This window comes from Aptenodytes patagonicus, chromosome 3, assembly GCF_965638725.1.
Source record: "Aptenodytes patagonicus chromosome 3, bAptPat1.pri.cur, whole genome shotgun sequence".
Lineage (NCBI taxonomy): Eukaryota > Metazoa > Chordata > Aves > Sphenisciformes > Spheniscidae > Aptenodytes > Aptenodytes patagonicus.
This window is the reverse complement of record NC_134951.1, coordinates 90846113-90863088: the sequence shown is the minus strand read 5'-3', so window position 1 is coordinate 90863088 and position 16976 is coordinate 90846113. Positions and strand designations below refer to the sequence as shown.

At 34.8% G+C, this 16976-nt stretch overlaps 1 protein-coding gene across 2 annotated transcripts in view; it reads right to left on the bottom strand.

Moving 5' to 3' along the window:
- Positions 1–16976, bottom strand: part of SDCCAG8 (SHH signaling and ciliogenesis regulator SDCCAG8) — a 119563-nt gene that overhangs the window by 78990 nt on the left and 23597 nt on the right. For both annotated transcript variants that reach the window (XM_076334210.1, XM_076334211.1), the window contains exons 9-12: positions 15074–15212; positions 11729–11881; positions 8972–9106; positions 5543–5659 (exon numbers count right to left, since the gene is read on the bottom strand). In XM_076334210.1, coding sequence (XP_076190325.1) covers positions 5543–5659; positions 8972–9106; positions 11729–11881; positions 15074–15212 — 544 coding nt within the window. The remainder of the gene's footprint in view (positions 1–5542; positions 5660–8971; positions 9107–11728; positions 11882–15073; positions 15213–16976) is intronic.

The following is a 16976-nucleotide window of genomic DNA, read 5'->3' as shown; positions in this document are numbered from 1 at the left end:
GTTTGCTTGCTGATAAAGGAACTTCAGAAAAGGAGAGACGCATATAGAAAAAAGGAAGGGGAAGATTACTCCTACTTCATTATTGAAAAACAGGAGAGAACAAAACTTACTCCTTTTATCCTTTCAAACCCATATTTGAGATTACTGATGTGGGATTAGCTCTTTTTTCCTGGACAGCATTAAGGAATAGCTGGAAAGAAAACCTATGCAGTAACAACCGACAAGTGATAGTCAGGGACTTTTACACTCTTCTGATTGTTGGCACAATGACTATTGATAAGGCAACCATTTTTCTAGTCTAAGAAGAAAAAAACAACAGAAAACAAGCATTTCTTTAAATATAATGCATATACGCACTATACCAAGAGCTATGCAATTCTTTTCCTACTTTGAATAATGCTTAATGCACATAAATGATTTTCTCTTTCCATATACTAATAGGGTGACATCACACGGGATGACAGAACATGGATGAAGGTTACATGGGCCAACTACACCTATGAACAATAAAACCCTGATTTCCAACTGGGTCACTCCTCTTAGCAGGCCAGCTGCCTAGGGGAAGCAGACCAGTACAGAAAATGCAGACCAGTCAGTATAGAAAATACTACTACTGGGAATCCCAGTCCCAGGGATTTTTCTTATGGAAACATGACAAAGAATTTAATGAAGGCTGCTCACACCACTGATCCTTGAGGAACGGATGGCTGACAGAGGAAAGCAATGCCATAGCAGAGCAGCAGCAGCCATATCATAATTGTAATTAAACATTTCTTTTGTTATATATTGCAGGGTTGTAGATCAACGTTTTTCCTCAAAAATCTTGAGATGAGCTAGTAAGTTCAGTTATAAAAAAAGAATGATGTTCTTCCTGAACAGGTCAGAAAATTCATATCAAAGCAAGGTATAAAAGTACTATCATTTTACTCCCTCCTTATTTACCCATTTTCAAATTAGTGCACTGAATGCCCAAAACTGAAAATGATACATTAAAAAGAGTTCAGTTACAGCAAAGGTTATCACATTTTCTTAATGCTTTCTTGTCCAAAAGCAATTTGGTTTTGCTACTTTTAAGGCCATTATACCAGATCAGACCAGGTAAGAAAATTTGACGCTAAGAGTTTCAAGCTGTCTGCTAGGTTTTGGGTTTTTCCTCCCTGCCAAATAGTATTTAAGTATGTTTACTGATTTAACAGAATTTCTTTTCAAAACAGAACTTCCAGAGCATCTTTTTAACTAATGAGGTCACAAAACCTTAGGTATAGGACTGTTACAAGAATACATATAACACATAATCCTAACCCATCTTGACCAGTGTTATAGAAACTTGCAATTTTATTAAGTTTCAAAACATCTGGTGATATCCTGAATGTCCCAGCTTGTGAAAAAACTAGTATTTTAAAGCCTGACTCATGGAAGCCTGATACCTATTCATAAAAAGGCATTTCAGTGAATCAGTGTCTTCAGAAGGTTGTATTGGTCTTGCATCGGACACTCTGCAGCATTTTCAGGATATATACCCAAATTCTTGGCCTGCGTTATTTCTGATGAAGACAGAGTCGGTAATCTCTCCACTTACAATGTCTAAATTAGGTTACTATAAATCACGGATTTATGACAAATGAGATAAACATTCCCAAAATACCTTTTGGCAAAGTGCTTTTGGACTGCAATTTTGCCAGATTTTTATTTGTCTGCAAAATTGTCAGTCTATAGTGTACAGAGATATCATTTAGGTTCTGTCATACTACACAAAAATGCTTTGACGTGTAGCTCTTTCCATTTGTATAGGTTGTGCGTATCAGTGACTCTCCAACTTCTTTTTATTTGGGCTCATGAACTTCCATACAGGCAACTCTTAAAAATCTGTGGGGTTTGGTATAATATTTCTGGACCTTTTCACTCTGTCACCTGCAAGGTAGGCAACAGAATTCTGTAATCCCCTGCTTCAAACTACGTCTGCCCAATTTTAATAACGGTATTAAAAGAATGGCTTTTTACAGGTTAAGATTACCGGCTTGAATTTATTTCTACACAAAGTATTTATCCGATTCCGGATAAATATTTATTTTACATGGTAAAATAAAAATTTAAAAGCTTCAGTTAGTTTCTGAAGTTGGATTTAACATGTCCTATTGCTTTATTACAAGGAGGCCACAACTCCCAGTGGTGCAATGCTACTAGTAAGAACTATCTAATAAGGATGACGCCCAAATTGGCTGGGACTGCATAAACCAATACTATAAAACTGTTTCCACTTCTACACGCTGAAGCTTGCAAGATTTTATAAACCAAGTAAAAATGATTTACAGACAAACAGAAAGCAAATGATGAACAGTGTATTTCATTTTTATTTTTATAATGCAGAGCAGAAAAGAGCAAGCGATGCTAATCTGAGGAAACGATTTCATAGTGTGTCAAAAGTATGATTTCTATTAGAAATGCACAAATTATGCCATGCAGCGCTTCCAAATTCACAGAAAAAGTATTATAAAAGTGAAGTCCTGCTGTGTGAAATATGCCACACAATTTTTGTTCTGGTAACAGCTATTTAGGTTAGGGCGTGACTTTTCTCTGATATAGCTGTGCTAGTACAACCCCTAGTGTGGACATAGTTTACTGCCATGAAGGCATTATACCCATATAACTTATAAAGCTTGTTCCTAAGAAGGAAAAGTATTAAGTAAGGCACTGTTATTCCAGCACAGCTACATCCACAATGGGAGGGCTGAGAGAGAAAAAGAGAGGGCAGTAGGTTATGCTACTTTACAACGTACTGGGCCAGAGGAACAGATGCAGTTTTTGTGTAGAGAAACTGTGTGGTATATGTCTTTCCCCCTCCCAGCCCTCCGTAATCCTAATGTTAATCAGGATCATGATGGATGATATTACAAAACACTTATTCAATTTAAATGGTAATATTGCTCCTTGCTTCTTTGTTTTTATTCCAAGAAATATTCATGTCAAATATTAATAACAGGTTCATACCAAGGTGCCAATATTTGTTATTAGTCTTAACTGAGTAATAAAGATAGGAAAAGAGATATTAGAATAGAAGACCAAGGATATATACTTCCTTTAATTTTTCTAAATGATACAGATTCAGTTTTGAAGAACTTTATAAATATCAGTGTATGATAAATATGTATCTGTATTTACTGACATATATGTATCTGATGAAACTAAATTCATATGGGGATTTCTGCCTATTCTGACACACCTGAATAACTTTATATGTAGTGACTTTTAAAAAGGGATTAAACTAAAACACATCTTCAAAACAAAGATTTATCCACAGCACAATTAAAAATACAATCATACTTCAAGAAACAGTAAACTCACTTTCAATATATCAAAAGACAATCTGAAACACGATTCTTTGCTTTTAAAACAGAAAAATGCACCATTAAATATAGAATAGCATGAAAATGTTCATACATTATTGTGTCTTTACTTTTAAAAAATAAATATGTATTTATTATGAACAGATGGTGGCCAAGGAAGGTATCAACTCACTCTCTTAGCCAGAAGGTCAGGTCATGGCTGAGAGACCAAAGAACAATTACTGTTTGCTATTCAGTGCCATATAAGACGAAACATTTTAGGTTTTTCTTTAAATACAAAGCTAGATGCGACTGAGCCGTTTTCATTTCATTTAAATGAAATAATTATTAACATTTGTTAAAATTTGATTAAAAAAAAACCAAAACACCCCAAAAACCACCAAAAAACAAAACCCCAAAACGTAAACACACTCTTTTTGGTTGCCTTTTAACATATTAAATAACATTAGGACCTACACGGAACTTTCTTGGTTACTAGAGCCACAGCTATAAAACAGATACTAGATGCTGAGCCTGAGAATTTCAGAATAGTTTGTTTTCCTTTTTTTTAAGGAACCAACAATCATATTTGAACAATATAATTACTTTACATAATATATGGAATTACTCTAATAATCTTTGCTGATAGGAACCCCCCCTCCCATCACTTCACTTTAATTACATCAAATAATAAATCACCACATTTTGGTGTATTCATTCCCACACTGAATAAAATACCAGTATGTCGATACACAAGGTTAAAATATTTTGTTAAATTTTGCAATTTGTTCAAAAGGCAATCCTGAAACAAGTTGGAGAACAGGATTTAAAATCCGAGATACTTCTTCAAATATCTTATTAAACACATCCTGTTTTATCTGTATGCCAAGATTATGCCAACTCTCTTATCTGTGATATCTGTCAAGACACAGACGACAAGCCTGTTTTTTGTTTTTTAAAGTGTCCTTAGGCCTAAAGGATGCAAGAGTACAAAAAAAACCCAACCCTGAAAACAAAATGCTTTAAGGCCCCTGTTTTTCTGCACTGATTGATTTTCTATACATATTGAAGAATTTATTAGATAAAATAACTTCTCTTTTGGATTTTACATATCTTTTGATTATAGTTTGAATTAATATTGCTTCCAGCCCTAAGCTCATACTTTACTAAGTTAATATACTTACTGTCCTACATGAAGATTTTGGGGAACTGGTAAATAAAAATATAATTTTAGAAATACTGCATTTTTCCCTACATATATTCTTACACAGGGACCAATTTGTTCACTTATTTACAAGAAAAAGAATGATTTAAAACCTGTTGGATAGGCTGCTCTAACAACAAAATGCATATAAAAAAATTATCCTCATGTGCAGCTTATACATCTGTGTATTCAGAAGACATCCACTCTCATGTGCAAACCACAACTTATGAAGGAATAACTGGAAGTTCGAATACCTAGAGAAAAACGGATAGAACCTCAACAAAAAGGGCACTTCAAAAGATGCAGATTACACCTGTTCAAGCTGTTTGCCAAGTATGTCGCAGGTTACTCTAATAATCTTTCTTACTGCATGGGATGTTTTCTCACAGACTACCTGTAAGGCATATACTGGTTTTTGTATTATTATAAAACATAGTTTTAGATAATCAACAATTAATGCCTAGTGGAATTTTTATATAGTTATTTTTTCTAGAAGGTTATTTTTGTTTGTTTGGTTGTTTTTTGTTTTGTTTTGTTTTTTTTTTTTAAACTTTTCTATGAATCCCAGCATTCATTAACCTTCAATCTTTAAAGAAACTGGAAGATAAATGATTTTCGTTTTTGGTATAGTTAGGTTATACTTAGAGTCTTTAATGTTTTGTCAGGCTGCATGTATACATAATTATGTGTGGATTTATTTGTGAGAAAAAGTGTATAAACATAGGTATACAGTACATACAATTTAAGTACGTTGTATAAATACATATGATAGAGTAATTCTATATGAAAGCATGGGATGAGTATTATGTAAAACTGAATATACTAGGGCTGAAAACAAGAATAAGATAACCAAGAGGTATTTATTTAACAGTAATAGCTGGCTTGTTGCCATTAATTTAGAAACCATTTAACAGTAATAAATTACTACTATTAGAAAAACGAATCATTCCAGCTTCCGAAATAACCCTACTTAGGCTTCTAATAACTGCAAAGTTATAGCAGTATTATCTCTTACCTGGTCCTTAATTTCAAGCTCCCTTATAGTTTTTGTTCTGTACTCTCTGAGCTCCTTTTCTGCCTCATCCTTCTTCATTTTGGTTTGATTCAACTGATAGCGCATTTCTCCACACACCTGTTAGATTACACAGACAACATGATCTGTAGCTTGAGGAATCCATAGCCCAGGGTTTGCAATTAGATCTTTTGGTGCCCTCTAGAGGTTATTTAAATGCAACATATTTTAATTTACAGATATTTTAAGACTACATATGGTAAATGTTTTTATATAAAAAGGTGGATCTGAATTCTCTATATAGTCATTAACTTTGAAATATGCAGTGCCTTCTAGATTCGATTATATTTGGATCAAGATTTTGCTAAGTATAAATATTTATGTTGTAAATATATGTGCTACTAAATACAGTTAAACTACAGTTGCTGGTTTTATATCCTTCTCCCATTCTCTCTAAAATCCCAAGAAAGTCTATGTCAACACTTTCAAAACCTGGAAGTAAAGGATCTATCACGCTCCTATATAAGGGTGTAGTTTTTTATCTTGCCAATTTTCCACTGTTAGAAAGAAAATGTTTAGATGTTAATACAATAATTTTCAAAGTTAGATCAGAGCATTATAAACTTACTACAAACTGAAGATAAATTCTTTAAAAACAATGCCTAATTCAAATATATGCATGGGCCAGAAGAAAGGGATCAAAGCAACATTTCAAGAAATCCAGTATCACTTTCACAAAGGCAACAATTATTCTCTGCTGCTGGGATGTTTGTTATGTTACCTCCTCATTCCTTTCCACCTGAAGGCAGCTCAACTTCAGAGGGTCTGGGAAGGGGTTAGGGGAAAGAAAGAGAAAGAAAAAAAAACCCTCACCAATCCCTTCCACATAACTCACTACTGCTGTGCAGGGATGTTAATTCTCCCATTTCCCAATCTAAGACTTCTAAAGGATTCTAGTTGATCTTGTCTGTTGGGAATGGAGAAGGATGGTGGATAAGCTGCCCCCTTTTGGTCCCTATCCTGTGCAATCACCTCCAATTTGTGCCTGTTCATTTCACCATAATTAACCAATCATAAATACATGCACGTTCCCTAATGAGAACAAACATGTTTACTTGCAGCTACTCTTAGAGAACTTTCTTTCCAACTCACTCTGCTTCCCTGCCCCACTTACATTCTTTCACCAGACTTGCTTCCTAGATGTGCACACTTTTAATTTGCTGCTACAGTCCTCTGTGCTTCTCAACAATCTCCTCACACATTCTACAACCCAAATTAATTTCTATTTTTCAGTCTCATACCTCTTCTCATTTTCACTACTTTATTTTTTTCTTCTTCTTAAAAAAAAACACAACATAGGGTACAAGTAAATACGCATACTGCAATCAAATCACCTTAGGAAAAAACAAAACCACTGTCATAACTTTAAGAAGCAGCACCACTTATAAGTTCAAATGACAGCTTGTGAATTTAGCCCTGTTGTAAATAACACAAGGTAGCAAATGCTCTACAGAATGGCAAAGTTCTAAAGCATTATCTTTTCTTAATACTGAAATATCATATGTAACTACAAAATCCTAAGATGTAACTGCATGGATTGCCAACCCTGTCTTTCTACCTCCTCCTTTCTTTATATGAAGGATGTAACAAATTGTGATATGTCACTTCCTCCAAGCAAAATAAAAAAAAAAAAAAAAAAACACACAGCCATCCTTGCCTTCAGCTCCCCCACACATCGTACAGAGTGAATAACACAGAAGAATCAGCAGATGGTGCTGTCCTAATAATGGATTTTTCAGTCTCCTCGTAGTTCAGAATGAAGGAAAAAGATTCTCACTCCAACCTTTTTTCCCTGACTTCTGGTGCATGCAGGACAAAATATTTCAGACAAAACTCAAAAGGAAAAATGTTGCTATTTGCTGTTTTTAATAATGGCAAACCGAGTTTGGAAACAAGGAGTCAGATTCACAAGCAGACATAGATGTCACTTACATAGTCAATGAAAAAGGTCAGGGTGAGGCACATAGTCCCGATAGGACAATGGACAGGACCTTCCTCCAGGATGTTTGAGACTTCTCAATTCAGAACAGGGGCACAAATGCGGTTTTCCAATCTCTCAGGACAGTGCAATAAGAACACAGCATAGACTACTGCAAGGTGGCCATCTATTCAGCTTTGTATTGATTAACATTAACTGAAGCAGGGACTAGAACTACAGTGTCACCTCTCCTGGGAGATTGCTTCAAATCGATAGGCTATAAAATTGTTCTTTCCAGACCAATGGATATTTATACCTACTACCTTCCCCTCCCCCCCCCCCCCCATAAGTGGTGCTAGTCATCTGTGAACCCAGTCGAAAAAATCAAGTGTGTTTCAGAAATGGTAAATCAAACCATTTTGACATTCTTAAAATGCTCCCTCATTTGTCTTTCAGCTGAAATTGAATTAAATTTTCTAATAAGTTTGGATGATTTGTTGCTGTAAATTTTCTGCAATACTTTCACCTATTTCTACCAGCAGGGGCAGCAGAGGAAGACAGGAACTGATGAAAACCTCTCCAGAAGTCTCTAGAGGCCTAAAGAATGAATTGCTTGCCAAAACCTTGCAGTTAACAACTGGGGAGGTAGGATTGGCCCTAGGATTATTGGTAAGGTATATAGACATTTCAAGAGGCTGTAACAAATTTGAATTCTCAGATTGTCTATTCTATAGAAATTTAGCATCCCCTCGTCTTCATGAAGTTGAAGTTATTTCTATAACAAGTGAATGATGAAATTAAGTTAATAAAAATCATCAGTTTAACAATGCGTCATCCCCCAGCATAAGTTTTGGATGGCAATTGTTTTTTCTTTCTCATGTTATGAGCCACATTAAGGCTCTAATAGGTTGAGAAACATGCAAAATAAAGCACCCCAAAGTGACACACATAAATAGATAGATGTTAAGCTATAATTCTTAACTGGAAGAAAGATCTCTTTGTAAAAGGCATACTGTCAACATTAATGAGTAAAGCAGTATACTGCATACCAATTCTACAGGAAAGTACTTGAAAAACAGTGATTTGATACAGCTCCCTTTATTTTAGCACTGTATATCCCAGAGGTAGCAATTACAGGACAGGGTTGAATACTATGGTGTCTCATTCACATCAAATGCAACTTTAAATGAAACACTGGATTGCAGTTTTAAATAGGGATTTGTGTAGTCTGCGAGGTAGAAAGCTTAGCTTTTGCATCTCAAGGTGACTTGGCAGACTGAAAAAGTTATGTTTTCACTCGTAAAACTGTGTCTCTGGGATTTTCAGATGAAGTTTATGTTTATCACATGTTCTTTACCTACAGAGAGGAAAATGCAGAAACAAAACATTTCTCATCTTTCAAGTCACAATGATAAGGAAAACCAAGGTCAATACTCATTTATAAGTGTGCCTACCTTATTCATCTCCATTTCATGAGATGCAAGCTGATGTTGTGATTCTTCTAACTGGTTAACTAGAGAGTTCTTTTCCCTTGTAATTCTCTCTACCTGAGCCTCCAACATGGCCACATTCTCAGACATGGCCGTCACCTGCAAAAAGCCCAAGAACACTGTAATGACACAATTTGACCAATTACAGATCTAAATCTTCTGGGTCTTTCTCCTTGAAAGCAACTGTAGTTATGTAGCCAAAATACATAGCATTAAAAATATAATAAAATTAAATATAGACAGTAAAAATATATAATAAAAATATAAATTAAAAATAGAGCAGAATATAGCTAAATGATTTTAACAATAGATTCACTATTTTGAATTAATTTATCATACAGCAGTTTATTTGAAACTTTTCATCAACCCGACTAGTCTCCAGGACTTGTTACTATGGACAATGTGTCAGAAGCAGCTGGTTGCATTAGTCTTGCAGCTGTAAGAGTACTATTTAACATCTTCTTATCCACCCTTATGTAGATTGATTTAAACCAAATCATGTTCCCCCAGGTAAAGAAAACTGTCATTGCAACCACAGGTCTTAAATTAATTTGCAAGTTCAGAAAACATTTCAGCACTATAGATCAAAGCACACTGTTGTACAAAAACCATATTGGAATAGTATGTTAAAATTTCTAATGTAATTCAGATCAAATTTTGCTGAACAGTAAAAAAAAAGGTAACAATAAAACAGAGACAGTGACCCTTCAGCTATTTAGCCCTGAAGCTTACTAACATAAGTGGAAATAATGGTGTCTGACAGTTTTAGGTTAACGTACAGGAATTCAAAGCCAAACCTAGAGGATTATATATTCATAACTATTTTTCACTCATTATACATCCACCTGATTTATGTATCATGCCAATTCTCCCCTTCAAACAGATCAGTTCATAAATTAAGCAATACAATATTCATATGGACGTTGACTTGATGCACAGTATACCATTTCTACCATTTCATTTTCCTGAAACATAAAAGTAGTTAATCATATGTAGATGTAAATCATGCATACAGATCATAGTTTTCTACAAAGTTATCCCATATCTTTAATTACCAAGCATGACATCGTCATATTGTCACTATATATTGTTTAATGTGTATGTAGGATTTAAAAAAAGGACTACAACTACTCAAAGTGGGAATCAGTTCCAGTAAAACACATCTCAGTGGGTGACATCTCAGTGGGTGACGAAACACATCAGTAATGTGGTGACACTAAGGAGTGAATTATTCTCCTAAAAAAAGGTATGAAATGCTTGTCTAATAGGCTATACTTTGGAGTGCATACTCTGCTCTAAAGCAAATCTGTAAGTAAACAACTAAATGCATAGTTGTTTACTTATAACAATAGATTGTAACTTCCAATAGATAGCAAAGACTCCAGCTAGGAGTTGCTTAATAATGTTTCATTGTCTCCAGTGTAAGGTTAATTTTTTTTTCATTTCAGTTTGCCCTGGCAACAGACTTCTGATGATCGCTTACAATAGTTCACTTTCTTAAATACCACTTAATCCCTATCACTGCACTTAATTCCTGTTTTAATATCTGGAACTGGAGTCAAAAGCTTTGACTTCCTGTAACAGCTTCAGAACATTATTCTACCATCTCATATACCAGAAATACAACCATATCACCGTGGTTCCCTGTCTATGGTAGTAGCTTTTCAGCCATTCCACAAACAACAACACTTCTAAAGAACCTCCTCTTTTTTAAACACTTAAATAGTTTATCCTGTTCAGTCTGTGTTCTCTGGATTTTATAAACTATATGGCTTATTTCTAAAAGAAGCCCAAAAATATGGAAAAAGCCTACAATCAGAAGAGAAATTCACTATATTGTTTCCAAACCTCCACCAGAAAATGGCTGAAGAGGTTGTGAATCAAACAAGCATGAAAATCACTAATTCATGGTGCATTTCTCTCTCTACTCTTCTTCCCATTTCTTTCTCCAGTCACCTTAGAAGCGCCTCCTCTGTCACATCTCACAGGTTTACTGCATAAGGTTTCCTCTGTAGATTCCATTGGGTGGAAAACCCTTATGTTTTATACTCAAATTACACTAGCATCTAGAGGCATAAAACAAGGTTATGAGGGCTCTGTTGTAATGATCACAGTATAAATGATGAGACAGATTCTGTCTCAAAGAGTTTATAAACATCAGCAAAAGTGGGAAAAGAGGTTCCAACACATTTCTACAGGTGGGCAAATTAAGCATATGATAAGATTACTCTGAAAAATACCGTATTAGTATGCAATTAAGATACTGTAACATTTATGTATATGTGATACTGTAACATTAATATATATGTATACGTACACTCAAAGTAGCAAAGAATCCTAATTTTGACATGTGCCAACTTCTGAATGCTTGACTTGACAACCTAAATAATCTTTATAAGAAGCTAGATAAAAACCTTGCATCACATACTGCTTAACCCTTTCCCACTTTGACAAAGTGCATTAGAAAATATTACGCAAACTAAAATAAAGTGCATAACATCAACAACTTAGTATGTATCTAGTAATACAGCATAAAACCCAGTTATTCAGACTCAAAGGATCACTGTAAGTCACCTACTACTGCTTTCAAGCAATGGTGGAAGTGATTTACTGAGCTCTCAAATCCAAAACTGAAACAAAACAAAAGACAAGCAAACAGAAAAGTTTAAAGAGGACTATATGCTCATTGTAATACACAAATAGAAAAAACCCAACTCATACCATTGCTGCCAAGTCCTCCCTTTCCTTCTTCATTTCTTCCCGCAGTGCTTCTTTTTCATCAGTCCTTTTATTTAGCTGGGCAGCTAACTCCCTTTCAAGACGATTCTTCTGCCGTTCCATCTCACTTTTCAGCTGCTCACACTGGACTAGAGCCTAGAAAAAAACTTTTTTTTAAGTGGAAGAAATCTAAGATTTTAAAACAGATAGTATTTATCTAAAGTTGTCAGAGAAACCAATTTGCTATTAGAAAAGACTTTTTTTTTTTTTTTTTTAACATAGTTATTATGATGTTTATACATACCCTACTGTGTTAACGTCTAGAACAGGACTAACAAATTTAAAACAGATGTACATGTTTGTGTGTATACACATGCCCTACTGTAATTTATAAATCTATTAGATTTTAAAAGTCATGGCAAAGATGGAGCATTTTTCAGAGAATAATTTCCAAATAGGTAGCTGTTCTTCTAAAACCGAGATGATTATTTGCCTTGCATTTAAAATTCATGAATGTACATCACTAGAACCAGCCTCCAATATTTGACTCCTTGCAAATGCTGTGGTTACTGCCTAACTGCAGAGCTGAAGGAAAAATAAACAAACAAATAGTGTATGCACTTCTACTTGTTTTCCCCCTGAAGTGAATTACTGAGTGCAGAAGGCTAAGACAAAACCTGGAAGACGTAAGTAAAGATACAAAGAAACAATTTTTTTAATTTTTTTGTTTTGTTTCAGGTTTGTCAAATAAAGAAGATTAATTCTACCAAAAACTCATAAGTGTCCTGCTTAATTTGAAGTGCTAAAACACAGGTTATAGATGTGTTTTCTATCAAAACAGAAGAAACATAAGTTCATATGGAAGAAGCACAGTAGACACTATCTTCTAAAAAAGCTGAGGGGGGGCGGGAAATAATCTATCAATTTATGCTGATGTATCCCTGCCAAAGGGAGAGGAGTTGAGTGTTATGTCAGTTTAAATCAGAAATACACTACTCCATTAAGTAAATCGAAGTATTCAAAGTACCATAAAGGCAGCTTGCTGGCCCATGAGTAAACCAGATTTCATTTCATCATTTCACTGATACTCAGCATACCTTATTTCAAGGAAGCTAAAGTAACCTCCTTTTAGGAATCCTACCTTACTACCATTTATTTTCAAATTAGTTTTGTTAAAGTACTTATTTTTCTTTCACTCAAAGCCAATCCCCTATATGCAATTTCCTTGGTGTTGGGCTGTTCAGGAGGGAAGCAAATTAAACCATAGAGAATGCTCTAACAGTCTCCATTAGTATATGTCAATTCTGCAGGATCCTCCTCAGGGTCTTTCCTACAACAAGTCTACCTGGGTGAGGGAATCCCTCTGTTATTGCCTTGAATCCTTTTCTGTAGGAATTTATTATCTGTACCAGCAAACAATTGTCTGCATAACACCGGTGTAGTTTGGTAGATGTGTAAAACAATGCAACTCTAAAAGAAATAAGTTGCAAGAAGAAATGTGTATTTTGTTAGCTCCACTGCTTTGACTACATAACGAGCAGTTCAAACAAGTATTCTTCTATGACATTTATGTTGAAAATACACACCCGGGTATGCTTCAACTATGGCAGTTTAACCGTACCAGATCTGCTCCTTGCTCTATGTAATAGGCAAGAGGCCACAAACTACAGAGACAACCGAAAGACAAGAAAAAATGGTGGTTTTAAATGATAAGCACCTGAGGTTAGACTTTCTGTAAACAGGGTGATGAAATTGCAATTATAACACACTGGGCTTTCAAATGCTAACTCCTCACTTTTCTTATCTTGACTGTTCTATTGGATTCCATGATAATCACCAAGGAAAACAGCACTTCACCTTAAGAGTGGAATAGGACTGGGAAAATAAAGGATGGTTTGTACTTACCAAGAGAAATACCAGTACATGTAAAAACGCTAAATTAACGCAGCATAAGTAAAAGATTTCTTCCTGTTCCTTCGTATTAAAACAGTTCTTGAGCATGGAAAAAACAGACTACTATTCAGTCTTGTACACAAACAGATAGCACTTCACATTTCCTTGCTGCAGTGAAGAGGGTGGCCAGCAGAGACCCTATGGAGCTGCTTTCTTTATGTGGCAGAAATAGTATAGCACAAAGACCCATTTTATTAAAGGTTCTACTAATTTGTCTTACTAAGTTTTATTCTTATTCTATATTTCTAACATGAGCTACACTGATTAAGAATTTATAGGGATTTTCTTTTTAAATATTAAAATAAAGATTTCCAACACCAAACGAAAAAAGAGGAAGATCAGAAAACTTCACTTTATTGCATAGAGGAGGAGAAGCATTTTGTGCAGTTTTAAACAGCAGTAAGTGAATAACATTTCTATCAGACAACTGTAGAACCCACTCCAAAAAAAGTAAACAAGTAAGCAATTTAAAAATTTAACCCCTCAGGGATAAGATGTGACAGGTGAACAGTGGGCTCAAAAGGATTTGTTCTCTTTGTTCAGTAAAAAAACAAGGAGCTGTAATACTCTGAAATTAAATTTAACAAGTACACAGGATTTCCAACTGTCATTATTCCCCCCCCCCCTTATAGTTAAAGACCCTACACACACATATACACACACACTTACAGCATTGGATGAATAATACCAATTTGATCAACAGAACAATTATGTCAATCTTGTCCACTATTAAAAACAACAGCATTCAAAAAAAAAACCAAACCTCTCTCAATTCCACAGTAATTCACTAATAATACAGTAGATGTCACTAAATATCAAGGAATAATTTAGGTCAATATCGGTTGATTATATAGAGTAACTAGGGCTAACATAAGCATTAGATCAAAAGTGGTTTTATCATTATTATTTACATAGCACCAAAAGCTTCCTGTAGGTAGCATCAGAAAGGACTTCTCATCTTCAAAGAGTTCTGTTAGCTAATCAGTTCTTGCACTGCACTCATCTGAGGCAAAAGACTTGTTTGTAAGCATTTTAAGTATTCTTTCCAGAGTAGCTCAGAAATGTGATGTGAGAATTATCCTCCTACATGTCATGAATGCCTCTGAAAATTCTACCATTCAACATCTATCACCTAGCTGTGAAACTACGTCAGAATTTAAATGATGGCCTAAGAATGTAACACACCCTACAGCCTTGACGAGAATTTAAGAACTCAAATATAGAGGTCATGTTACTGCTCAGAAACAGTCACACAGTGCAATCCTTTTAAATCTACTACATCATATCAACATGTGATAAAGGTCTTATGCGTGTATTCTCTCATCAGCATGAAAACTAGTTAACATTTGCAGTAGATACAAATACTGAAAAGCTCTCATTTCTTGATGAATTTACCTTTGTTTTTTCTAAATTGGCCTCTTCTGCCATTTGCACAGCTTGTTTAACTTGCTCACAAGCATTAGATTCTCTTTGCTGCATCTCTTTCATGTTTTGTCTCAGTGAAACAAGTGCATCCATCAAGTCATCTCTTTCTCTGCACATAAAGAAAAAACAGGTATTTCTTCTGTATCTTTTCTCAAGAGAAAAAAAAAACACAACACGTATATCAAAGATAAAATGTTAGCAAATAAAAGACAAAGGTGGTAAGTGAAGCAAGACTAAAACCAGCATGGGTTAAGAGTGAAAGACAGCATACTGCTAGCTTGGCAGATATTAAAAATATCATTTACTTAGTGACCAGTCCTTCACTTCAGAAAGATGGACGATTAGTGAAACTGCCAGTAATGATAGCAGAGCTCAAGTCAAATATATTGAAGCTGAGCAACATTCTATTGGCATTACAAAATGGGGATCCATGCTAAAAAAAAAAAAACAAAACCAAAAAAACCCCCAGAGGCAAGTTTCTGAAAAAACAGATCAAAGCAATATGAAATTACACTGTCATTAAATGTAAAATAGAGGGGAAAAAAAAAAAAGGGTTAGGTTCACAAGTAATTCAGATCACTCAGTATATAAAATGAAAATCAATAGTCCTTTGCTGCAAACTGGAACAATAAGACTTCTGGATTCTACATCCCCTCTGAACTTTTGTTAACTAAGAAACTGAGATCTATACCAAATGGTGAAGCACAGTTGGTAAAACTGTAATACTTCACTTCACCTTTTCATTATTTTGGTATGTTGAAAGCTTTTAAATTAAGAGTATAATTGTCTGTGTTTTAGGTGCAACTAGAGATTATGGCTGAAAACTGTTGTGGTGTTTTTTGGGTTTTTTTTCTTCATGTTGTGTGGAACGGTAGCACAGTTGTATTTGCCAGAGAACCAACAGTCATATTTTGAAATTTCATTTCAACAAGATTTGGACAAAATCCCTTTGAAAATCCCTACTGAAATATCTGTTTTTAATAAGTTGCATCACAGGAAGATGTAGCTTTCAGATTTTGTTAAATCTCAAACTGAAATAATGGTTTAAGAGAGACAAATAGGTCAGCTCAAATCTTTTATTTCAAACTGCACTATAATAAAGATGACAAGAATGTACTAATTTAGTTTGTTCATATTTTCCAGTGTCTGTGACAAATAATTACTTTTCTTATGAAAGCAGATTTTTCAAACATAACTTTTCAGCAACAAAGAGCTTTCCCAGAAACTTCTCGGACTTGACAATAGAAAAATACATAAATCCTGGCAACAGCCATCTAATGCGTAGAGATAATATCTATTTGACAGACTGTACGTACTATGTCTTCTTGCTTCTAATTGACCCACTACCTCATCTCCAGCAGCCTCATTCTGAAACTTCAGAAATCCTAAGCAGCTTCAGATATCTGACAATAAATAGATATCTGTTTAACAAACTCTGAGAAAGCTGCAGTATCCTATCATTATTACTAGCAACTAGAAAGGGAGAGATTTTTGAAGATGACAGACTAGCAGAATTTCTTAAGAAAAAAAACATTTTAATGCTGTTGGGATTTCTGAATTATACCTATTATATTCAGCCTGTATAGCTGTTTTTTAAATCATTTAAATAAAAGCTACAATTAAAGAAAGGCAGCAGCAAATAGTTTAATTTATTTTTATCCAAAGAAACTTTTTTCCCTGACTTATTGTAGTTAGGGAAGAGCAATGCATCCTATCCCAAACACCTGACCTACTAAGCAAATTCGGGGGGGGGGGGGGGGGGGGGGGGGGAAGATTACACTGCTGATGTACCCTAAAAGTTCCCCAAATGTAAGGAGAATAAAGTGGAGCCAGAAAAACTTCTGACTACAGGAAGATAAGGAACTTTTGCAAT